This window comes from Phyllopteryx taeniolatus, chromosome 11 (assembly GCF_024500385.1).
Source record: "Phyllopteryx taeniolatus isolate TA_2022b chromosome 11, UOR_Ptae_1.2, whole genome shotgun sequence".
Taxonomy (NCBI): domain Eukaryota; kingdom Metazoa; phylum Chordata; class Actinopteri; order Syngnathiformes; family Syngnathidae; genus Phyllopteryx; species Phyllopteryx taeniolatus.
In genome coordinates, this window is record NC_084512.1 from 19,538,938 (window position 1) to 19,565,798 (window position 26,861).

Sequence of the window (26,861 nt, forward strand, 5' to 3'; positions counted from 1 at the left end):
AACAGGCTAGGCTATACTTTGGCTATACTTTGTCAGCTCTGATAAGACTGCTCTTCCACTGTGTACATAAGGTGATTATTTTGTCACTAACTGACCGACCACACTTGTTTTAGAGTGTATTTATAACCTCATTTTGTTGACATCACTAACAAGATGGTTGGTGATGCTGAGCTACTTCCTGTGTTTTCATTGACCTTGAGCGCACAGCGAGATGGGAGGAAACTTTCCCCAAACTCCATTAAACCTGTCATGCTGCTGCTCTCTCTTTCACTTTCTCGTTCTCTTGCTCTCTCTCTCTTTCGCTTTATCTTTCTCTCTCTCTCTCTCTCTCTCTCTCTCGCACTCTCTCTATCTATCTCGCCCTCTCTCTATGTGCTCCTCTGCCTCATCTGTCATGGCACGGGGGCAGCGGCGATGTCTGCGTAGGCGGAGACGAGAGAGTGAGGCGCGCGTGTGCGCGAGTGAGAGCGTGAGAGGGCGGAGAAGTGTAAATGAGGAAGGTGAAGGCAGCAGATGCAGCGTCATGCCAGAGGCTCACTCCGAGCACGGCGGGGCCAAAATCTGCGCCCGACAAAACTGCTGCAAAGCAAACTCAGTGGGAGGCTCTTGTCTAATCACGGCCCGGCATAATAGGGCTGCGGCGGCGGGGGTACAAACACACACACTGGAGGACGGCATTGGTGCTCCTATACCTGTAAACCCACCCATCCATATTTCTAACATCTTAACAGATTTTTTAAATGGTAGCGCCCCCCACACAAGACGACGAAAAATACAAAGAAGAAAAAGTAGTAGAAGTAGAAGTAATGGAAGCGGCTTTGTTAACTGTTTCTTTGTCCGGTAATATCGTTATGGTTGTCAACTTGCCCTTGTCACTTTTCTTGTGGTGAGTGACTCGTGAGACATTGTAGAAACACTCAACTTAACCAGTTGCTCCTTGATTTGTGTGCAGCAACAGTGCCAAGAACAACAAGATTCCCGATTGGCTATCATCCCGTTTGACGTCACAATGGTGGAGTCTGTGGCTCGACCCAAATCAAATCTTATTTTTTCAAATCTTATTGTCTTGGCATAAGCATTTGTGAGCATAACCTTTGAACAGATTTAACATTCACGGTTGTCAGCCCCAACCTTTTTTCCGAGCCGATCAGGGAAGAAAAAGTTACTCGTAACACACCCCACCCTACAAGATAATCACTCAAGATAATGTTTCGGAGACATCTAACAATTGTGCCTTTACTGGAAAAATCCTCAACTTCGGGATGTGGGACTTTTGTGTAATGTAAGATTGGAGAGATAAACTCACTCTTAACACACCACACATCATAGGAGACTTGATCAGGATAATATTTAGAACCATCCTGCAGGGAAACCGGGCCCATGTGTATACCCTGCTTTGAATATTGAAGATGTTTAACATTTACAATTGTTGTACATCCAATAATCATAATTGCTGTTTTCGATTGAACGTAGGTCGGGGGATGATCGGGCTCAAAATCTGCCTGATCATCGGAATGGGTGTACCCCACTTTAAATAATGAACAGGTTTAACATTCATGATTGTCAGCCCTGACCATTTTCTGGAAAAGTCACCCTTAAAAGACCCCAGACCACAGAGTAATCGCTGAGTATTATCGTTAGAAACATCCGGCAATCAGGCCTTTGTTGTCTTTGGTCGGAAATGGGGAATCAGGCTCAAAATCAGATAACCGGTGTATGTATTGAACAGATTTAATATTAACGATTGTAAGTCCCAACCATTTTTGAGTAGATCCTGGCATAAAACTCACTCTTCATGCACCCAACTAGAGGATAATTACTCAAGATAATCTTTAGTGACATCCGATGATCGGCCATTGCAGACTTTGACCAGACAGGGGGAATTGGGCTGTCTATCTCGCTTTAAATAATGAACAAGTTTAACATTTATGATTGTCCGCCCCGCCCGTTTCCTAGCAGGAAAGTCATTCTTAACATACCCCACACCACGGGATAATCGCTCAGGATAGTCTTTTAGAGACAACCAATAATCAGGCCTTTGCTGACTTTGATTGCAAGGGAGGGTAAATGCTCAAACTTGGCCCAATTTTTGGTATGTGTACCCTGCTTAATGGCGCTACTACGAGTGTGGTGTGTTAAATGCAAGTCTTTGGCCTCGAAGTGTATGAAATTGGCTAATTTATATATGGTGTGCTGGTCGAATCCTTGGAGTGTGCCGCTATGTATGTGTGTTTCCTTTGTGTGAATGTTAAGTGTTGATACCTTTGGGCGACACCTGTGTCTGTGGAGTTTGATGTGTGTGTCTTTGTGTGACAGCAGCCGAGCCGTGCCAGGTATAGGCCTCGCTGAGCGCGTGTGTGCGCGTCTGGTCGGCAGCCATGTTGTTGGGTAGCAGATGGCACCGTGGTTGGCAGGGGAGGGGCTGCTTAGCACAACTAATCAGACAGTTACGGATAGGGCAGCTGGGAGGGCACTTGGCCAGCCCTCTGTGTGTGTGTGTGTGTGTGTGTGCGCGCGTGCTTGTGTGTTCGCGCTTGTGTGTGAGAGTGTATGTTAGAGTGTGTGTATGTGCTATGATGTTGACAGTGGTGGCCTGTTGGCCTTGTGATACCTCGCAGCGCTCCTCTCGCCTCCTCGCTGTCGGTGTGCCCTCGTGTCCTCACCTCGCTCTTCCTGTCTTCAGTCTTATTGTCTTGGACGCCTTTGATCATTTTTCACATGGTATTTCATTAACAAATGCTCTTGGAAGCACAAGCTTACATTATAGTATAGCATCGCATCACCATCAATGGGATTTCTGAAAAATGCGTCAAGATTTAAACTACAGTGAACCAACAATCACTGTGGGGGATACATTCCAGACCCGTAATAGGTGAAAATCCGCAATTTAAAGAGACCATTTAAAAACACATCTTTGAAATAACTTTTAGCCATCCCAAACGCTTTAAACACATGTAAATTTATTAAAACACGTTTTATTTTTATTTTTGTTAATTCATAATAAATACTCTACAGTGGAAGCTCGATAAAACGGACCCTGATATAACGGATATCGGTTAAAACGGCTCATCGGGGCTGGCGCTATGGCGTAATGCAGGCAGAGAATGGGACTGAGGTATTTCCGGGTCACATATACAGTATGACTAGATCCAAGTCCAAAAAATGTGCCTCCCGTGCTTACGTGGTGGCCATGTTGAATGTGGGGATAGACGTGGCTGTCATGTGAGGATGATTCTATCGTCTTGTGTGCGTAGAGCGCTGGCAACGAGAGAGCAGCATGGCTCTGAGGAATACAAAACACAAAGTCTTTGGAGTCTACAACATGCCATTTTTGGTATAGTAAAATTTTTTTTTTGTCAAGCCCTTCACCATTGGCAACAGATTTGGAACCAGGAAGCACACTAATTCCTCGCGGCTCATGAAAGCGACTCGCCTATGATTAATACTGTACATGACCAAACACTTTGTAAGTTTGGATAAAATGTGAAACTTTCAAAAGATTTTCAAGCTTTTTCTTATGTTTACAAAAACTGTACTGTACTGGATGTTTTAGGCCACGAAAAAAACCTACAAAACAATAATTTTGAACTGTACAGTAAGATGGGTGCATATGGCCTCAATAAAACGTGCTTCAATGTAATGGACAATTGGCTATGTTGGACGACCCCCCCCGCCACGATTAGTCCGTTCTATCAAGGTTCCACTGTATATTGTAAAAACTGTGGCTCGGACCTGCCGTCTAAATTCCGATTCGATATTTGCATTGACAGTAACGAATGATGATCAAATCACAACTGAATTGCTACTCCTTGTACTAGTCCGAAATAGATGTCATTGTCCAACAAATAAAAAATCCAATTTGATTATTTGAAAACTATCTACAGCCCTCTGGTTACGTCCTGGTTGCACTTTTTTTGGGGGGGGGATTGCAGATTTTGTCACAACACCAGAAAAGACAATACATGCTGACGCTTTTTGGCTGGCTCGTTTTCGAAAAAGTCTCTTGCCAAAATGTTTCTTTTTTGTTTAATATAGCTTGCTTTAACCAGGATGCCCTCACCGTATTGTGCAGTAAAATGCGTAAATCCACGCTGACTCGCTGGGAACATCTGCTTCTACTAAGTCAGCTAGTTAGCTTAGCTGGTAGTTAGCAGTAGCTGGCTAGCTCTCATCAGTCATCTGCAACGATGTATTGAATAACTCTTGCACAAACCTGTGAAATTCATCTGCCGCGGTCGGAGTCTGCCATGAACATCTGTGCAGCTCCTTGGGCACAGCCATCGGACGCATCGTTCGACGGCGATTACCCCCTCTGGGACAGCGGCTCCTTGATCCATGTGATCGGCTTCAGTAGCATATGCGCATGCGTAGTAAGTCAAAATGGCAGCGGCCGTAAACAATGGAAGTAAATGCGGCTTCGCAGCATTGCAGCTCTTGTCAGAATAAAGTACGTAGTATATTATTCTTTGATTCAAATGCGAATATTATGATGCGGGATTAGTTTTTTTCCGACAAACTCTCAAGTCAATTTGAATCACTACTGATTCGATTGTAGCTATAGTAAAAACTCCAACAATTGCTGAAAAAAAAAAACCGCAACATAGTAGGAGCGGAAATGATGATAAAGTGGGGGAGCACTGTAAATCCAATTTCAAGTTGTTTTATTTGGTTTTGTCACACCAGTTGGTTCGTTAAAACCTTGCATTTTCCTCATTAACCTTTTTTTTTCTAGACCATAATTGGGTGCCACCTTTTCGACGTAAAGGTGGCATCTCTACTAGGAGTTTTAGTAGAGAAGAACAATTCTGATAGCGCCGCGTTCGGCCCGCTGAGCATTTACATTATCAAGAGTCGTGTAATATGTGTTGCTTTAATTCAGTCGTTATTTCCTAAAATTGGTAAATCTAACTGTATTTATTCATTGTTGATTAATTTGTATTCTTAAATAATTGGCTTAGTTCTTTATTGTAAATAAAAAGCAAATATTATTAATCCAAAAGAAGGCACATCCTCAATAAGCAAATATTTCCAATTCTGTGCAATTCATCGTTTGATCGGTATCCTCCGATGGATCGTATTCAACCTTGGAGTTTCCACTGTAGGTCGCTTTAATTGACACAGGAGTAGAACATCACTCCACATGCACCGTACTGTGATCATCAAACAGCGCTGTAATCTGTGCGTCCTTTGCAAGAATAGACTGAATAGACAGATCTCTGACTGGGAGACCTCGGGCGAGATGGAGGCAAATCTGTCGGCGACAACTGTTCTCAGAGCAGCCAAGTCTGCCCCAGGACACTGGCCTACATAGGCGCACTTCTGCTGCACGACCCAGAAGCGAACCGGCCCCTACGCCTTCCATCCACCATTTGTCCACCACCTTTTCTTGCCCGTGCCATCCCGCAGTGCTGCACGCACGGTCTTTCAGAAGTTTGGACATATAATGAAGTTTGAGTATCGACAACACAGACCGGCGTACAGTGAATGGAGTGAAGAAATTCTGGTTTTAATGCCATGTATTTCTGCCTTCACCAAATCCATATATTCTTGTTGAATAAAAATACAACTATTTCTTCAATGCCATGTATTCCCAAATGCACCAAACACAGATATTCTTGTTGAATAATCATACAATTCTTACTCCAGTTAGTTACAAATTTACCTATATGAATAAAAGAAAATGTTACTGTAATTAGATTTGAAAAATGCTCAATAAGTGATTAAAACAAAGCACAACACAATGTTATCTTTTTCTTTTCCGTTCGGCTTGTCCCGTTAGGGATCGCCACAGCGTGTCATCCTTTTTCATGTAAGTCCATCCTATCTCCTGCATTCTCCTCTCTAACACCAACTGCCCTCATGTCTTCCCTCACGCCATCCATCAACCTTCTCTTTGGTCTTCCTCTAGCTCTCTTGCCTGGCAGCTCCATCCTCATCATCCGTCTACCAATATACTCATTCTCTCTCCTCTGGATGTGTCCAAATCATCGAAGTCTGCTCTCTCTCACTTTGTCTCCAAAACATCGAACCTTGGCTGTCCCTCTGATGAGCTCATTTCTAATTTTATCCAACCTGGTCACTCCTAGAGCGAACCTCAACATCTTCATTTCCGCCATCTCCAGCTCTGCTTCCTGTTGTCTCTTCAGTGCCACTGTCTCTAATCCGTACTTCATGGCTGGCCTCACCACTGTCTTGTAAACGTTGCCCTTCATCCTAGCAGAGACTCTTATGTCACATAACACACCTGACACCTTCCTCCACCCTTTCCAAGCTTCTTGGACCCGTTTCTTCACTTCCTGACCACACTCAACATTGCTCTGGACTGCTGACCCCAAGTATTTAAAGAACTCCACCCTTGCTATCTCTTCTCCCTGTAGCTTCACTCTTCCCCCACAACACCTCTCATTCATGCACGTATATTCTGCTTTACTTCGGCTAATCTTCATTCCTCTGCTTTCCAGTGCATGCCTCCATCTTTCTAACTGTTCCTCCACCTGCTCCCTGCTTTGACTGCAGATCACAATGTCATCTGCAAACATCATGGTCCACGGGGATTCCAGTCTAACCTCATCTGTCAGCCTATCCATCACCACTGCAAACAGGAAGGGGCTCAGGGCTGATCCCTGATGCAGTCCCACCGCGACCTTAAATTCGTCTGTCACACCTACAGCACACCTCACCACTGTTCTGCTGCCCTCGTACATGTCCTGTATTTTTCTAACATTCTTCTCTGCCACTCCAGACTCTGTCATAGGCTTCCTCTAGATCCACAAAGACACAATGTAGCTACTTCTGACCTTCTCTGTACTTTTCCATCAACAGCCTCAAGGCAAATAATGCATCTGTGGTACTCTTTCTAGGCATGAAACCATACTGTTGCTCACAAATACTCACTTCTGTCTTGAGTCTAGGCTCCACTAATCTTTCCCTTAACTTCATTGTGTGGCTCATCAACTTTATTCATCTGTAGTTCCCACAGCTCTGCACATCACCCTTGTTCTTAAAAATGGGCACCACCACACTTTTCCTCCATTCTTCAGGCATTTTTCACCCGCTAGAATCCTATTGAACAAGCTGGTCAAAAACTCCACAGCCACCTCTCCTTGATGCTTCCATACTGCCACAGGAATGTCATCAGGACCAACTGCCTTTCCATTTTTCATCCTCTTTAATGCCTTTCTAACTTCCCCCTTACTAATCATTGCCACTTCCTGGCCCACCACACTTCATCTTCAAAGTTCAAACGCTACAGTCAAACTGCAGACCAGGTGAAAATCCATAATGGTCGAAACAATTCAGTTCACATCCAACTGTCCACGTTTGGTCAAGTTTTCTCGGGGGGTTTCAGTAAAGAAATTGTCGACGAACTACCATCACATGGCTCAGGTTCAGTAGAAGGTGCATTCGGTCGAGTTCAAACTGGTTAAGACCGTGTGTGCATGCACACTTCAGTTATGTTATTGAGTTTTCCACTGGAACCTGACTTAAATCAAAAAATCTACTCAAAAGTCGATAATCTTTGTTGTGCTATTTAGAAAATCTTAGGAGAACAATAAGAGAAATTTTTGTAGGTTGTAAATGGTTGATTTCTGAGTCAGTTTAGCTTGAAAACTTTGAGATCAACAGTTACTAGTTATCGTTTTCACAGTGCACATATGTTGTGTTTTACAACAATACTTAACTATATTCATAATTTATGATGTAACAGTGGTTGAAATTGCAAAGATTGTGGTCATTTTTGCAAGCGATGATCATCGCCGCAGGTTAAATTCCAATAAATGAGAGCGGATGACGACCACAAACTCAAAATGTCTCCCTCGCTTTTAATTTTCACCCACATCCCCTTTCAGGTCACGTTCCCTATTAGTGGGCCAACAATCCAACGCTTGATGAATTGTGCTTCACAGTGATAGTAAGACATGGAAGGACGCCACGTTGCTATGAACGTTTGGCAGCCCCAAGTGTCGCTGCAGGTTCAATTCAAATCAATGGATTACGAGCAAAACCTCAAAATATCCCCTATGGAGCATATTAATGTGCCGCAGATGAATGAAATGCGCGTTCAGTGTGTATAAATAACCCTGTGATAAAACTCTTGCGAGGGACGCAAGTCTGAATGTAGCATCGAAGTGCGCAATGTCAGAGCCAAGCTGTGTTCCATATATCATTTGGGGAATATGAGCAATCCAATCAGAGCAAAGCTCTTTTACGTCTCGCATATTAATGATAAATCTGGCCATCTCAAATGCCAGGTGGAAAAGACAAACTAGAATAGCTTGAAAAAGGAAATTTCTTGCAAACCAGATACAAGGACATAAAAGATTGAAAATAAAATATAGAATGAGGGAAGGGGACCGTTAACAACCTTAGAAAGTTAATTCCGACTGTCATTGGCAGATTTGTCACTTATTTTAGGGACAAAATGTCTTGTACCACTGTATATGTCAACGAGAATCGGTGGACGTGGAACGATGTGGCTTTGTTACAATTGGTTAATAAATTGAAAGCGAATATTTGTACCGTAAAGCTTTAAGTCAGGTACTGAAGCGCAAGGATATTCAGTATGTAAAAAATGTAGACTTTTTACTAGACCGCCCCACCCCCCCTCCCTCCCTTTCTCCCCCTCTTGCTATAGCCCCTCTTTTGTCATGTTTGCACTCACTCAAAATCAGACACAGGAATCCCCGAGTTGTGTTACTATAGCAGCAACGGAATCCCAAATTTCTATGCAACTCTGAATGCACCGTCTACCACTAGCCTACACTAACAAAGGCGTACAGTTATGATTAAAGCAACTATTTGTATTGTTCTCCACATTTCCATCAGGCACTTAAATAAATACAAATAAAAAAACCTTTCCATCCAGTTTGTTTTTGTATTTTGTACAGTATGTATGACAGCTTTTGAGACACCATGCAATTCACCCTCGCTTCTTACGTCATTTCCATTCGACAAATACTCCATACATAGCACTACTGATCTCTGTCTGTCTCGCTCTCTCTGCCCCCCCGCCCCCTTAAAGGGGCAGAAATGCGACCCCAATGAGGATAAGCGGAAAAGTTGGATGGCGATATAGCTTTAAAGTTCATGTGCTACTCCACATACATATGACATCTTTTGCGATGTCTTAAACATATTTACAGGCTTGTGCTGGAGTGCTCTTGGTATTTCAATGTGGCTCGGCGGGAAGAGAGAGTGGGGTACAGTGGCGGTGGAAAGGGTGACGGTGGGGGCTCCTCCTTGATGAAGAAAAGAGGTTCGGGCCGCAGCCTGTAAACAAAGTTGACTCGTCGACAGATGGATTGAATGACAGAGCGCCAAGCCGCGCCTGGGACGAGCCTGGCAGCGCTGTGGCGAGTGAAGGAGGGAGGGAGGGATGGATGGAGAGATAAAGGGAGGAGGTGGCCAACAGGAGAGGAGGTGTGAACAGGTGCATGGCCGCTGAAGGAAGAACCAGCAGATGGAGAGAGACACAGCCAGTTTAGTTACAGGAAAAAAAAGGTGGGAGGGGAACGAGGCATGAGAAATGGAATGGAGGATAGGTATAGAGCGAGAGAGAGAGAGACAGACAGACAGATGAAGGGGGTCTGCGGGCTACATCAGGCTGCCTCTGTGTGTCATATGTCGGCGTGACCTGGAGGCGTGCTAAAAACCAAACACAAAGCAATTTGTTACACGTGGCGTCAATAAATGATGTTCAATATGTCTTTTTAATTTTGCGCGCTCTCTTTTTCTCTCTGGAGTGCTTTCTCTCGTGTTCTTTTCATGTGCTTGGCAGAAAGCCACACGAGCCCTCCACACACACTTACAGACCATGTTTGCTTCAAAACTGATGAATATTAATGGTGTGTAAATTGACGCTGTCTGTCATAAATAGCTGCTACGTCTGTTGGAATAGTCCACCTGAAGTGAATCATTATCCGCCGTTTGGATAGAAAAATACATACTGTACTTAACAGCTAATACAGTACACTATCGCTCCATGACTGTCATATTGCCTCTTAAAAATAATTGTATTTTAGAGATTACGGTGGTGCTAGAGAAACAGTGTAGCGTAGTAACATATACAGTGGTACTTTGACTTACAAGTGTAATTCGTTCTGTGACCAAACTGGTAAAAGGCATTTCACACTTGCGAAGACGTCGCCGCAGCTCACAACAAAATATTGCTTGCTCTCTGACCAGGGCGACATCTTGTGGGGACCAATTAGCTTGGAAGTTGCAAAGTGCGGTGACGTCTCCACGATTCCTCCTCAATCTCCTTGGTCTCCAGCAGGCCTTGGAGATGTCGCAGAGACCTTGAGGAGATGCTGCGGACTTGAAAAAGTCTCCAAAAGGTATCAGAAAAAAATTGAACATATTTGAATTGACTGTGACTCCCGACGACCTGGCTCTTCCAGGAGACGTCGCGGAGACTCGAGTCGCCATCAGGTCTGCAACTAGTCTCCGGGGGAGATGAAATGCCATAGAAACATATATTGCTTTGAAATGGCCATTTTAGGCAAATTCTAGATGGGTGACACCAAAACTGTGGAACTTTGTTGCCTGTATCAGCTAATGTAGGCATACCATGATGTAAAAGGGGGCAAGGGGAAGTTTATGGCTGCTTTATTTTTGTATTTAACAGGATTTTTGTACAGTATGTAGTAGTACAGACTATTTTATTAAGAATTTGTAGGTAAGTTAGTTCATTGAAAACTGTGATTTTTGTTTGTTTTGTTTTGTTCTACATAGTATTACATTAACCCGTCTTTAGACTATTTTGGAGCACTTAAGAGTCTGCATGAATAAAAGACAGAGAGAATGAGTGACATGTTTTTTGATGGGGTTGGAATCAGAGAATCTCTCTTTATATTTTGACAAATAATCGCAGTAGTGTTAATGCTCGTCTCCTAACAAAAAGTTGCTGTGTTACTGTGACTTTGTGTGACTTATTACGAAAGACTCATTGTACTTCTGAGTCTTTGTACAAACATCAGTCCGTATGAGCGAGTGTCTTCTCCAAGCTGACCATCTGACTCCAATTTGTGTGCTGCTGCTCTAATAAAGCAGCATTTGGCGCTGCTGGCGCGGGATGTTGCCGACACCGTGGGGCGCCGCAAACTCTGAGTCGGGCCGGGCTGCCCCAGCGCCCCCTCCTCATCTAATGGCCGACAGCTTGAAGAGTGCCCACTTAGGCTGGTCCTGCCCAGTAGCCCCCCCCCCCCCCCCCGCTCTGTCTTTACTCTCTTTACCCAGCAGCCACTGCACCTGGCTGCTCAGCCACAAACATCCCAGCTTTGGTCTTTGGCCCGCCTGGTAACTGACGCTTGTCCAGAGCTGTGTGTGTTCATATTAATGCGTTTGTGTGTGTGTGTGTCCGCATCAGGGCTGGTCACATTATGGACCCGACACACTGGTTCCTCTCCAGCCCACAAACTAAAGGCTCTTTGATAGTTATATGCTAATGACCTGCTGCTTGGATCTGATCAAATCAAACTCAAGCAGATGAAGAAGGTCCATTTGATGACCTCACATGTCCTCCAGCAACTTTATGTGAGAGGAGTGGAACCTCCAAGGTCCAACACAATCCATTGCAGGCATACAAATAATTCATTCAATCCTAAAAACTTTCTTACCTGTACAGGCAAATGTTTTAAGTAACGTTTTGAAATCCTTGTAGGATTAGATTTAGTACCACTGTCTTCCAAGTGTAAAAATAAATAAATGATGGTCTTAACTTTGACGGCAAACAATCAAAGCAGGGTAAACACACCATTTTTTTGTTTGTTTTAACATTAACTGACTTGAAGAATATGCGACACTTCACAAATGATAAGGAAAAAAAATGGCATCTGTGTTCTTACAGCTATAGTGTGTGGTGTCCTTGAGGTGCCCAACACAGCACACCACATGCATAACAATGTCATTGAACCAAGACTCACCTGTGAGAGGCAGCACGGTGCCACAAGGCATCCAATACTGCCGCAAAAGACGACGAAGAAATATATACAAATAAGAAAAATAGAATAGTAGTGGTAGAAGAAATCAAGGAAGCTAGGCTAACTGTGAACCTGTCGTAATTACATTGCAAACTGTTCTACTTGTCATTTTTATTGTGGTGAGTGACTTTTGAGACACGATGCAAAGACTCAACACAGCCAGTTGCTTCTCTATTTGTGTCTGGCAACCGCAACAGCTTCAACTAAATTCCTAATTGGCTAGCGTTTTGTTTCACGTCATGTATGGTGGAGTCAGTGGCTCGCCCAACTCTGTGTTGAACACACACAATAGGATTTTCCATCGTAAATATTATGCCTGTGAATATTCTCATTCATTTAGGTCTTTATATTCTCAGGGCATTGTCCATCCATCCATCCATTTTCCGTACCGCTTATCCTCACTAGGGTCACGGGCTGCTGGAGCCTATCCCAGCTATCTTCGGTAGGGAGGCGGGGTACACCCTGAACCGGTTGCCAGTCAATCGCAGAGCACCTAGAAACAAGCAACCATTTGCACTCACATTCACACCTATGGGCAATTTAGTCTTCAATCAACCTACCGTGCATGTTTTTGGAATGTGGGGGAACATGCAAATTCCACACAGGCGGGGCTGGGATTTGAACCCCGGTCCCCAGAACTGTGAGGCAGATGTGTTATCCAGTCACCCGCCGTGCCGGGCTCAGGGCATTGTATTGATCGCAACAGGACTGTTCTGGTTATCTTAGACGTTTCGCTTCCCATCTGATCAGGCTTCATGAGTTCATGCACATAGGCTAGATAGGACAGCTCCAGCCTGAGTATTGGTGTGGAAACCCAAGTATTTATCCTCTAAATTAGAGGCACGCCCCAACCATGAATTATATCAGTCTTTTGGCATGCAAAAAATCTACAGTCGATGCGACTCAATTTTTCAATGCCATTCGGTCACATCAGTCAGTGTGCAACTGCGGCTTGGTGTAACTTGAACTTTCTGTGTTTATTCTTGTCGTTGAGGTTGATCCTTCTTCCTTTGAAGTCATTTTTTGCCCAAATATGTTGATTTTAGTGGTTTACTATACTGTATTTCTTTATCACATTCAGGTCTCGACACACTCACGCTCATACCGTATATAGTAAACGTGTCAAATTGTGCAACTTGTTAAGAAGTTGTTTTGCGATGATGAGGTGACGCTCTGCTTGCTTTTCTCATCTTCTTTGCCACCATCACCGCTCTGTTGCTGATTGCTGGAACTTTCTGGCGTGGCGTCCGATGCTAATTGGTGGGTAAACAGGTCTGGTGTGAGCGCCCTGTCCTCCTCCTCCTCATCCTCTTCATCCTCCTCATCCCCCTTCTCAATTGCATACACACACACACACACGTATGGACAGACGCACAAAAGTACACATGCCCCCCCCCCAAACCTCTTGCAGGACCAAATGGCTGGCAATGCCTGGCCGCCATCTCCCGCTGAGCCATGGTGTGCGCTTTGGTGGCTCAGGCTGCTGTTCAAGCCCAGCGGGTGTTCAGCTCACCCACTCAGACGCGCACACACACACTCACAGTATCCTTGTGTCCCCTGCACGGCAACGCCACCCGCTTTCACACCCCAGACAGCAGGACAGCAGGATGACACACATACATGCACACAGGCAGGATGGAACAGACAGACGCGGTCACTTTAGAGATGCAGGCCAAGCGCTGCAGGGGAGAAAAGTTTTCACTTTAACTGTAGAATTCTCTCTTCATTAGCGCCTCTTTGGACTTCAGGAAGAGTTGTTTATTTGTCATCGCTCTCGCTCTCTCTCTGTCTTTATAGTTTTTCCCGTTCTTTTGGTCTTTTGTCTGCATCTGTTGTTGGCACGCGGCTGGACTTGCTTGAGTTGGAAAGTTTGATTTGAACAGACAGACGGCGATGATGCACGCACCTTTTTTGTTCAAGCCCTACCTGTGTCGTTTTTCATATATATGCAATTGGAGGGAAGAATTAAAATAATTCAGTGGTTTCTTACCATAGATTTGTGCAGCTGCTGTACAGTCAATGGTCACTCTTCTCTGATTACTATTTTATACAATGGCTGCAAACGTGACGGAACAGCAGCCTTACATTTTATATAAAAATAGTGCAGTCAGTATGGTTTTATTGTGGGCGTTGCTCCAAATGGCCGCTACATAATATTTTACAGTAAAATAATGATCAAAAACGTAAACAGTGCCAAAGGCGTACAGTGGACCCCGTATACTTGCGGTTCGGCACCCGCGGATTCACCTATTCATAGATTTATTTTTCAAATTTTTATTTTATTTATTTTTTATGAGGGGGGAACCAACACCCGTTTTTTTGGGGAAAACACTAATTCGCGGCAAAAAGTATTTTATTCCATTGCAACTGTATTTCTTTCACCTTGAACTCCCTTTATTTGCTTATCACCCACATACACACATGTAAATGGGGTGGAAATTCCAGATATTGAGAGCTCATATAAAAAACAAAATATTTTTGAAGAATAATTTCACCCCTCCCACATGCCTTAATGACATTTCAACTTTTTAAAACACAACCACAAATACAAAATGAGAACTTTGGCAAGGAGCTGCTGTAGGCCACAACTCACACAAAGACATCCAGCACACAAATACTATACTATGTTAGTAATTACACTTCCTAAAAGCAGTTTTCCTTTTTTCATTCTTTGATTGTGTTTTTTTATTGTCTTTATGGTGCTGGAATGAATTAATGACATTTCATTTAATTTCAATGGCAGAAATGTATTTAATTTGTGAGTAAATGAAACGCGTAATGCCTAGATCTTAGCTTTTTAGGCCCGATATTGGCCCGATTAGCTATCGCCGCCAATTTCCTTGATCGGGCCTGATATATATTGTCGGAAACGACAAAACTTGTAGTGTGACATGATCCACGATTAACAATTTGGCCCTACAATAGCGCCAAAAGGAAAAGTCTCACGTTTGATTTTGAAAAATTTTTTTTTATATCTTCCGTGTAAGTGTGACATAACGACAATTTTCCGACAGCGCACCTTGACGACCGATAGGATTGCGATTGCAACCGGCGCTTTGCCTCCCGTGCTTGCCATTGTCAACATACGTGGTCGCCGTTGTCAACATTTATTCATGCGCACAAACCAATGTTTACCGAAGCTTTAAAGCATGATTCGACAGAACGCCGGCATGTTTACGTACAAACGTTAGTGCTAGTACTAGCTTGTTGGGCTACGTAACATTTTGTTGCCTGCTTACGAGCCGCATCGTATTAAAAATACGTGAATATACCTCAAGCAATCCTTGAATGAATGTCCTCTCCCGAGCACCGGTGATGACTACCACACCTTTTTCCTAATTTTTTTTCTTTTACCTCCCCCACAGACAACACATTGGCCCAATGTGTTGTTGTCGTCGCCATGGTAACGAGTGTATCCGGTTGCGTTGACCGGTGACACATTTTCTGGTTACGCCTCTCTGACAGTGTTTGATAAAGTCCAGTGATTGTACAAGACGGGATGCGGTGGATACGGCAAGATTTTATGCCAATAGTCTTACATAGTGCAATCGGGAAAGACCAAATTTGTCTTTTATTCCGATCCAGGCATAAGCCAAGGTGACATTGTATTCTATCTAATCATGGTCTAAATTACTTTTGCACTAAGTGTCCTTCTATTATTGTCTTCCGGCCTTCAGAGAGGACAGCGAGACGGCGGCGAGAACTCACGAGGACAAGATGGCGTGCGCGGCCCGTGCGTGGCACGACCGTGAAAGCGAGACGGCGGTGCTGCTGCAGCAAATGGAGGCGCAGCACCTCCAGAGAGGTCAGTCGCTCCAAAATCACCAAGTTACCCCTTTGACATCATCCTCTTGTATGTGCGTGTGTATTTGGAGGTTCAGCCTTACAGTATGCTTTTGAAAAGAGACACCACACTAAAAAAAGCAAGCCAGTACACTGATTTGAGGCACAATCTGTTATGTTTCCATTTCATTCCCTGGAATATAGGTTACTTGGATATTTGTCCCCTGGGAAACAATGGAAATAAAACGTACCTGCCTCAAATTGGAGCTCATTTGGGTAGATAGGCTTAAATGGAAAAGGATGACGCTTTGGCGACCCATAACGGGACAACCCGAAAAGAAGAGAAGAATGTTTACATATGTCAGATCATTTTTGTTTGGATATACATGTATTTAACTTTTGTCCAAAGACAACAACCATAAAGAAAACAAAATTTTAGCAGTTTGGCTTAAAAACAATCATGTCATCAAACGAGTCATGCTTGTAGCGTACAACACCAATTCCAATGACGTTGGGACGTTTTGTTAAACATAAATAAAAAGAAAATATTTGCTGTCAGACTATCGGAACAGGCTAATTGGGAACAGGTGGGTGCCATGATTGGGTATAAAAGGAGCTGCCCTGAATTGCTCAGTCATTCACAAGCAAAGATGGGGCGAGGTTCACCTCTTTGTGAACATGTGCGTGAGAAAATAGTCGAACAGTTTAAGGACAATGTTCCTCAACGTACAATTGCAAGGAAATTTAGGGATTTCACCATCTACGGTCCATAATATCATCAAAAGGTTCAGAGAATTTGGAGAAATCACTACATGTAAGCGGCAAGGCCGAAAACCAACATTAAATGCCCGTGACCTTCGATCTCTCAGGCGGCACTGCATCAAAAATTGACATCAATGTGTAAAGGATATCATCATATGGGCTCAGGAACACTTCAGAAAACCAATGTCAGTAAATACAGTTCGGCGCTCTATCCGTAAGTGCAACTTGAAACTCTACTATGCAAAGCAAAAGCCATGTATCAACAACACCCAGAAACGCCGCCGCCTTCTCCGGGCCCGAGCTCATCTGAGATGGACTGATGCAAAGTGGAAAAAAGTGCAGGTACCACACTGGCCTGCCTGCAGTCCAGACCTGTCTCCCATTGAAAATGTGTGGCACATTATGAAGCGTAAAATACGACAACGGAGACCCCAGACTGTTGAACAGCTGAAGCTCTACATCAAGCAAGAATGGGAAACAATTCCACCTACAAAGCTTCAACAATTAGTGTCCTCAGTTCCCAAACGTTTATTGAATGTTGTTAAAAGAAAAAGTGACGTAACACAGTGGTAAACATGACCATGTCCCAGCTTTTTTGGAACGTGTTGCAGCCATAAAATTCAAAGTTAAGGATTATTTGCTAAAAACAATAAAGGTTTATCAGTTTGAACATTAAATATCTGGTCTTTATAGTGTATTAAATTAAATATAGGTTGAACATGATTTGCAAATCATTGTATTCTGTTTTTATTAATGTTTAACACAGCGTCCCAACTTCATTGGAATTGGGGTTGTAATATACAAAGGAGGTGAGCTATCCCGTATTCCGGGTTTGGTCACGTGATGCTCTGCATATAGCAGAATTTTCCAACTTTCCAGGTGCTAATGACTGGGGGTTGTGTTCCTAACCAACATACATTTTCGCCAGGATACTTGAAAACATTGTGAGTATTTTACAGTATTCATTCTCTAATCCAGTGATTCCCAACCAGTGTGCCGTGGCACATTAGTCTGCCGTGAGCAATCTTCATGGGTGCTGTGGGAAATTATCAAATTTTACTTAACTGCTCCAAAAATTATTCATGCACAAGAAATAATGTATCTTTGTTCCTCTGTTTATGCCAGTGAGGCATAGTGACCGACAGAACAAATAAATGCTCTTCTATTAGATGGCAGGAAGTACATACAGTAATTACTGTTTATCTGCTTTTTGTGACATTTTTGTTTGTCGGTGTGCCGAGGGATTTTCCAATTATAAAATATGTGCCTTTGCTCCATAAAGGTTGGAAATCACTGCTCTAGTCAGGTCATGTATTCTAATCAGTCAGGTGAAACCAACATTACATGACAGAAATAATGGGTGCTAACTTACTGTAGTTGAATTACTTTATTGTAATTAAATTACTTCACACACCGAAACCTTAGAGCACTATTCGACATCATGTCGGGATGTTTACGTACAACTGTTAGTACTAGCACTAGCTTGCTAGGCTACATAACGTTTTGTTGCCTGCTTCCGAGCGGTATCGTATTAAAAGTACGTGAACATACCTCAAGCAAGCCTTAAATGAACGTAATCTCCCGAGCACCAGTGACCACCAGCCCACGTTTTTTTCCCCATTTTGTTCTTATAATACACGCGTCACCTTGTCGTTGCCATGGTAACAAGTGTATCCGGTCGCGTTTATGAGTTGGCAAGATAAAGATAAAGTCCAGTGATTGTAAAAGACGGGATGTGGTGGTATCGGAATACAAGATTTTATTGCAGTAGTCTGACAGTGCAGTTGTGAAAGACCAAATTTGTCTTGTAGTCTGATCCACGCATTAGATGTTGTCTGTCTGTGGCGTATAGTAATTGAAGCCGCCCTAAAACATTTTATAATTGTCAATTTAAATGCTAAACCGTAAACTACATGAGCTCCCAAAACAGTCGATCATTTCAAACTAATTTTACAATATTTTCCGTTAAAAAGTAATGGCTTACAGATGATTTGGTTTTGCAAAACATTTACCACAAATGAGGGTGTACATGTAGCTCCATACCTTCAACTGACAGCCCAAGCTAACTTAGCTCCCTGACATACAAAGCTTATCTCTCAGTTGAAATGTATAGCTGCAACATACTTCCTTGGCACCAACTCCTATTTTAGACGGGCTTTGGCAGCATCTTGAGGCATATTAGAGCGTTTCAGAAAGAACACAAAAATGCTAGTAGGTGAGTTTTTCAGAAAATAGTTATGGATAGGTTCCACAGGAAAAAGAACACGAACGGGTGAATTTCTGCATAGTGAAGCGCAAATATGTGGGGGATTACTGTATCGGATACAAATTGGGAATGTATAAGGAAGCACAGTGACATAGTGGATAGCACGCTTGCCTCACCGTCTGGATATCTGAGTTCGAATCTCCATTGGAACATCTCTGTGTGGAGTTTAAATGCCGCCCCCCCCCCCCGTGCGTCTTTAATTGAACACTCAAAATTGTCCGTAGCTGTTTGTCTATATGTGCCCTGCGATACGCCGCAACCAGTCCATAGTGTACTCTTGGCCCTGTGACCCTATTGAGGAGAAGCACATAGAAAATGGATTGCCGCAACATGGCTACAGTAGCAAGGAGCCTGGTCACCTCAGAAGAGGAAGTGGAAGCGTGGAAGTTGACCAGTACAGGTCAGAGTGCCCGCTGCGTCAGAGCTACTGCTGCTCGCGTAACTGTTGGACCATCTGGATCCTCAGCCCCCTCCTCCTCATCCTTTTCCTTACCTGCATGTTCCTCCGCAAGCAGGCGGCCTGATGCTATTCAAAACAAAGACTGAGGACACTGGATGGTAGTGACAGAAGGAAGGAAAGGGAGGGTTGGGTTGGGAACTTGGATCGACTACATTTTAACAAATATTCCCGTACTTTTAAATATGTACAGACCCCTCCAAAGGTATTGGAACGGTAAGGTCAATTCCTGTGTTTTGTTGTATACTGAAGACATTTGGGTTTCAGATCAAAAGATGAACATGAGACAAAAGTTCAGGATTCCAGCTTTGATTTCATGGTATTTACATCTAGATGTAGTAAACGACTCAGGACAGAGCACCTTTTGTTTGCACCTTTTCAAGTGAGCAAAAGCATTGGAACATGTGACTGATGGATGTTTCTAGTTGTTCAGGTGTTGCCTTTTAGATATATATGATACGGAATATATTTAAAAACGTAGTCGATCCAAGTTCCCAACCCTCCCTTTCGTTCCATCTGTCACTACCACCCACTGTCCTTTCCAATACTTTTGGAGGGGACTGTACATACAGGGCTACCTCGAGGTTACATTAGATCATAAACAAAGCTGCAATTTTGCAAAAAATAAATAAATTTGTAATTTCATTTGAGAAAGCGTTAATTTTCCAAAGAGAATTGTAATTGTACATATACGAACGAAAAAAAAGTTGTAACTTTATGAAGAAGAAAGCTGCTATTTTACGGGAGAAATTCCAAACGTAAGGGGAATGAAGTTGTAATTTTACAGAATTGTTTTTTCTGTAAGTTTATGATCGGATGAAAACAAATTTTGCAAGAAAAATTTGTAATTTTGCTGAACAAACTTGCTGTAATTTTATGAGGGGGAAAAAGTTGTAGTTTTATGAGAGAGGATTTTTTTTTTCTTCCAAGAGTAACTTGTAATCTTATGAGGAAAAAACATTTTCAGAAGAAAAAAAATACAAATGTTATCAGAATAAAGTTTTACATGGAAAAAGATCGCAGGAACCCATTCGGTAATTTTATTCATTTAATCAAAAACTCTAGTTAGAGAAAAAACATGAATTTTAAGATTAAAAAATATGTAATTTTACTTCCAAAATATGTAGTTTTACACAAATTTTAATATCAGGGAAAAATAATAATTTTATGAGGAAAAAAGTCCAAATATTATCTCAATAAAGTTGTAATTTCTACTGGAATCAAGTACGTTTTACCACTGCTGCTTGCACATCTGTCCCAGGGTCTGGCTCTTCATCCCCTCCTCATCATCATCATTTTCCTTACCTGTGCATTCCTCCGCAACTCGGAGCCCTGGTGCTACTAGCAACAACAACAACAAAAAAATGCAGGCAGAGAAGGACAGTTGGTGGAAGAGCAGGTGTAAACAAAGGGTTTGTTTCCTGGCACGTGGTGGTGGCACACATGTTGTCTAAAGAGAGCTGACATCAGAGCACAGCAGGAAACATGGAGGGAGGGGATGTGGTGGACGTCCTTTAGTCACTCGCATCACTTCCTCTTGCCGCTCCGACAGACGAGCGCCATAATGAGCTTTTTTGCTCTCCTTCCATCCATCCATCCACCCCCCCCCCCCATATTCCTTTTTTTTTTTTTTAAATGCATGCATACAGAGCTGCCTCGAGATGACATCAGATATTTTTCCCCCTCCCTCGTTCGCTTCCTCCCCCCTTCCTCCATGGCTTTGGCTGTTGTTTGTTTCCAGTGCCAGTTCTGCCGGGTTTTCTGTGTCCCAGGGTTCTTTTTGGCCTGCGCGCGGCCAGACGCATTCAAAGCCTGCTTGCCTAATTAGCATTCTTCATCGCAACTTTTTCACGCTGTGGCCAAAACTTTACTCTGTGTGTGTGTGTGTGTGTGTGTGTGTGTGTGTGTGTGCATGCCCTCTATGTGCGTGTGTGTTTGCATGCCCTCTATGTGCGTGTGTGTTCCCCCACCAGATGAAGCTAGTCAAAGTTAGGCAAGCATCATTGCAGACTTGGCCACATTTGGCACAGATTTAAAATGTTTATGAGTATATAAAAAATGCTACATATAAAACAGTAATAAATTACTTCACAGGATTAAATTCACACTAAAATGCAGTAATATTAAATACTTAAGTTTATGAAACATTTTTGAAAATTCCCAAAAAGTTTTTAATTTTTATGAGGAAAAATGTTTTACTAAGACAAAATAGAACTATTGTTAGAATTATGGTTTCAGTTCTGATGTACGGTGGCCTGGTAGTGCAAAACAATATAACAAATTGTGAAACACTTTTACATTTCAGACAACAAATTTACATTTCAGAAAACAAATTAACAAAACCGGTGGCACGGTGGGCGACTGGTTAGAACGTCAGCCTCACAGTTCTGAGGAGCGGGGTTCAATCCCCGGCCCCGACTGTGTGGAGTTTGCATGTTCTCCCCGTGCCTGCGTGGGTTTTCTCCGGGCACTCCGGTTTCCTCCCACATCCCAAAAACATGCACGTTAATTGAAAACTCTAAATTTCCCGTAGATGTGAATGTGAGTGCGAATGGTTGTTGGTTTGTATGTGCCCTGCGATTGGCTGGCAGCCAGTTCAGGGTGTACCCCGCCTCCTGCCCGATGATAGCTGGGATAGGGTCAAGCACGCCCACGACCCTAGTGAGGAGAAGCGCCTCAGAAAATGGATGGAGGGAAATTAACAAAACCTACAACACTTTTACATTTCAGAAAACACATGAACAAAAACAGAAACAAATTACAATTGCGAAAACACTGAAAGGGAACATCCCATTTCACAGACATTCTTAGAAACCCCACACCCTTTCTCGGCAAGACCCGCCCCGCTTCAACATGATTGGTTCCCGCAGATGTGACGAGATGTACACCCCTAATATGTATCACATTTGTACAAAAAAAAAAAAAAAAGTTTATTATGGTTAGGTTTAGGACTAGGGTTGGGGTTAAGGCAGTTTAGGATGAGTTGCGGTTAGGATTATGTCGGTTAAGGCTGGCGCACACCAAGCACCGCCGCCAAACCCGACTGAACTATGGCGTAGTGTGTGTGGTTTGGAAACTGTTTCCATGAGCGGCCGATCGGTCGGCCACTGGTTTTGACGCGATTCAAAATTATAATCTCCGTTGCACTGCGTCTTCACGTCACAGTTTACATTCAATTAAAATGCGCAGAAGCTTTCCTCTACGGTGAAAATACATTCCCGGATTTGTGTGGCGCTCCGTTGCCTCGGCATAAGCCATATAAATAGTATGTAAAGCATCAAATGTTGTTTTAGATCAATACTAACCTATTTTCATAATGTATAATGTGCCTGTGCATGAAAAAGCGAAGTTTGTGACCAGAGTGTACGTTCAAATGAATTTAGCCGGCAGCTTCCTTGCAATATCCACACTTTACCTTTAATTCTCACCAGCATCGTCTCTCTTTAACAACCTTCTTCTTCCTTAACTCTTAATCTATTTTTTTATGGTTTAAGAAATGTGATCAAGTAGAATATATTGTATACACAGCATCAAACGCTATACATATATACAATCGCTATTTGGGATGGACCTTTCGTTACATCTGCGTAGCCTACCCTTCCCACGATGCAGGAGCCAATCATGTTGAAGCGGGGCGGGTCTTGCCGAGAAAGGGTGTGGGATTTCTAAGAATGTCTGTGAAATGGGACGTTCCCTTTCTGGGTTTTCGCAATTGTAATTTGTTTCGTCTTTTGTAAAAGTGTTTCTCCTTTTGTTTATGTGTTTTCTGAAATGTAAAAGTGTTTCGTTTTTTTGTTCTTTTGTTTTCTGAAATGTAAAGGTGATTTGGCTTTTGTTAATTATTTTTCTGAAATGTAAGTGTTTGTTATATTGTTTTGCACTTCCAGGCCACCGTACAAATTCCAAAAGGACAAAGGGAAAACTAATTCTATGAGGAAAAAAATAATTTTACGAGGAAAAAAAAGATTTAATGATGAAGGACAAAGTTTTGAGAAAAAAAGCTGTAATTTTCGAAAGAGAAAAGCTACAATTGTACAAGGAAAAAAGTCCACATTATGAGAGTGAAGTCAAAATATTTTGAGAATAAAGTTGGTTTTATGAGAAAAAAAAAGCTGTAAGTTTATGAAGTCAAAATATTACCAGAATAAATTTGTAATTTTACAAAACAAAATCCGTTTTACAAATGCTGTAATTGTTCAAAAAAAATATATGTAGTATATGTAATATTTCTGGGGAAAAAGTTGAAATATTATGAAAATAGTTGTAATTTTAGGAGAAAAAGCTGTAGTATTGGAAGTATGATGTAATTTCACTTGAAAAAAAGTTAAGCTACAACAAGTTTAAATTAGAAATTTTACAGAAAAAAAATTGCTGTAATTTTACAAGAGAAACATTTTCAATAATATGAGAATAAAGTTATGTTATAAGGAAAAATGCTCTAATTTTACTAGAAAGAAATCAAAATACTGTGTCACCTTATTGTTTTGCCTTGTTTTCTGACTTTGGAGCCGTTGATTGTGCTGACGCCTATCACAGCTGACTTTGGGCCAGAGGCGAGGTACACCCTCGAACTGGTCGCCAGCCAATCACAGGGCACTTATAGACAAAGGAACATTCACACTCACATTCACACCTATGGACAATTTAGAGTGTTCAATCAATCTACATTGCATGTTTTTGGAATGTGAGAGGAAACCGAAGTACACGGAGAAAACCCACGCAGGCACGGGGAGAACATGCAAAGTCCCCACTGGGAGCCCGGATTTGAACCCGGGTCCTCAGAACCTTGAGGCAGATGTGATAACCAGTCGTCCACCGTGCCAAGCCGTTGATTATTTTTATTTATTTATTTTTTGTGCTTTGTGTTGCAAGCCAAAATTTGAGGTACAATCGAATTTTAGATACGCCGTTGCGAGATGGTGGTAGAGAACACCACAACTTCCGCCCAGTATCCCGCGTTTCACTCACAATTTGAGATTTGATTGAACTGAGTTTCGAGCTAAGTGAAGGTACCACAGTATTATGGAATTAAAGTTGTAATTTTACAAATTGCTGAAATTTTACCAAAAACTGCTGTGATATTACACAGAAAAGCTGTATTTTTATGAGAATGAACTAGCAAAAACAAAGGATTTTACGAGATGGATGTCAAATTGCAAGGGAAAAAAACAACTCACTGAGTCACAGAATTATGTGAATGAAGTTGTAATGCTGAATTTTTAAAAAACTTTTCAAAAGCTACAATTTTATTTAGACTTGGCATTAAAACGACTTTTACCATTTCCTTTCTTTACAGTGTAGCGTAGCGTTGGTCTTTGCTTTCAAAATATTTTTTTGCTTTCCCTTGTTTACCGTAAGCAAAATAAATTAATAGTACAACTTTTCAAAGACATGGCCTTGCCCTTCCTTTTATTTGATTTTTGCTTGTGCCTGATGGTGCTCGAATGTGGGAGCAGGTGGACCATCATCGCCTCCATCCAAAAACGACAGCCATTGTTATTAGTCGTTTGTTTCCTAAAAGGAGTAAACATATGTTGGTGAGCGCATGGCGGCCGCTTTCAAAGGCGGGATGAAAGCCCACTGTTGGAGTGTTCAGAAAGAAGAGAAGGCGGGAAAGGGCACAGAAGAGACAATCGACCGACCTCGTCACACTTTAACCACAGCTACATCGCTTACCACACATTTATTCTAAAAACATATGTACTTCTAGTGCAACTTTTGTGTGCATTTCAGCTGTGAACGGCTGCCAGAAAACAGTTATGTATTATTTACTGAAGTGCACAAAACTGTTTCCTGTGTGTGTGTGTGTGTGTGTGTGTGCAGCTGGTGAGCTGGACGTACTCCTGTCTTCCCAGAATTCCCTGATCAAGAAGCTGAAGGAGGAGTGCCGCACTCTGGGAGCCACACTGGAGGAGCTGACAGGAAACAAACGGTGAATACTGTCCCGCCATCCCTAAAAAAATACTACAAATGCTAATTAATAATCATAATAATCATAATAATACACATTTATTGGTACGGTGGTACGTTTTACCATGACCAAGCTTGTACCTGAATTGGCCAAAGTATGAAAATCTATTTTCCCCGTTGAAATTAATTGAAATGACATTAATCCGGTCCAGCCCCCCCAAAAACACCACTTTTTACGAATTCATTATTAAGAATTATAAGAATGAATAAGAAGCCACTGCTACATGCTACCTGCCTTTTACTTACTAAAGGGTACTTTTGACCTAGTATACGCTACATACTAAATGCTACTTTTGACTTAGCAAATCGTACATACGAAATGCTACATTTGACTTACTAAATGCTACGATACTTTCTAAATGCTTCATACGACTGATTAAATGCTATTTTTTACTTATTAAATGCTACCTTTTACTTCAAGATGCTGCAGGTTATTAATTACTAGATGCTACATGCTGCTTAGAAATCCTGCCTTTACTAAATGCTACTTTTGTCAACTTAAATGATTCCTCTTCAATAAAGCATATAGTCAGGAATCATCTATAGCCTTCTTCCTACTTCTGTGTCCTAATTTCCTGAGTGCCAGATGTTGATCAATGCGGGAGCTCGAATTAAACTGAGCACCATATCCGAGTGCAGGACATTGATGGACAGCCATGTCATTTTTTTTGTTTTAATTTCTCACACTTTTGTGACCTATTGTTCCATGTTTCATGTACCATCACCCAGTGTATCTATTTCTCATCGGTTTGCATTTTTCCTCACTGATTTGTTGAAAGAGAGAGGAGCAGCCAAAACTTGCCTCCGTCGCCTAGTGCTCGCTCAAGTGGGGTTCAGTTGTTTTTTTTTTATGAGTGTGGAGTGTAGTCTTAGACCTGCTCCATGTGTAAAGACCCCTGAGACAACTTCTGTTGTGATTTGACGCTATGTAAATAACATTAAATTGAATTGAATTGAAAATGAATACTGTGTGATTTGGACAAAGTTTTATATTCCCATCAAGCTAATTTTACCTCCTGTTATCAAGAGTTAGGAATACAAGTTTGTTAGCTTGTTCTGAAGGTCCTGGTCCCTCAGCAGTGGTGAGCAAAGAGGGAAATCTAAAATAACAATATAAACGATAGAGGGTTATATCGTATGGTAGATGTTTTTAGATCTTACTACGACATATCCCGCACAGCCATATTTTGATTTACTAAATGCTACATGCTGAATCCTGAATGCTTCTTTTGACGTATTAGATGCTACATGCTACTGACTCCATGTTCCCTTCCTGCCTGACCTGTTTTCTTGTTCAACCTGATGCTAGTGTAGTCACAGCAGGCCTGCCTGGCTGTCCATCTGCCACGTGGATGAGTGTGCCTGTTGTTGTTTGTGTGTGCGTATGTGATATATACATGTGTGTAAGTACATGTACGACAGTGACCCTGGGCCCAGTGTTCTGTCAGCTGTTGGAGCTGTGCTGCACATTAGTCACATGATGGCCTCCAATCTGGCCCTGACAGACCGCGCTGGCCTCACCAGCCACAGGACACATGTACACACTCTGGCATACACACAAAGACCCAAAAGAATGCTGCAAACCGCTAACAATAAATACTGATAATCACCAAATACCTTATATGTTCATTTATTTGTGGCA

The 26,861-nt window shown here is 42.3% G+C and overlaps 1 protein-coding gene across 3 annotated transcripts in view; it reads left to right on the forward strand.

The window, feature by feature from the left end:
* The window catches only part of sdccag8 (SHH signaling and ciliogenesis regulator sdccag8), a 59,740-nt gene that overhangs the window by 17,589 nt on the left and 15,290 nt on the right, over positions 1-26,861 (forward strand). For all 3 annotated transcript variants that reach the window (XM_061791101.1, XM_061791102.1, XM_061791103.1), the window contains 2 exons: positions 15,659-15,786; positions 25,073-25,181. In XM_061791101.1, coding sequence (XP_061647085.1) covers positions 15,659-15,786; positions 25,073-25,181 — 237 coding nt within the window. The remainder of the gene's footprint in view (positions 1-15,658; positions 15,787-25,072; positions 25,182-26,861) is intronic.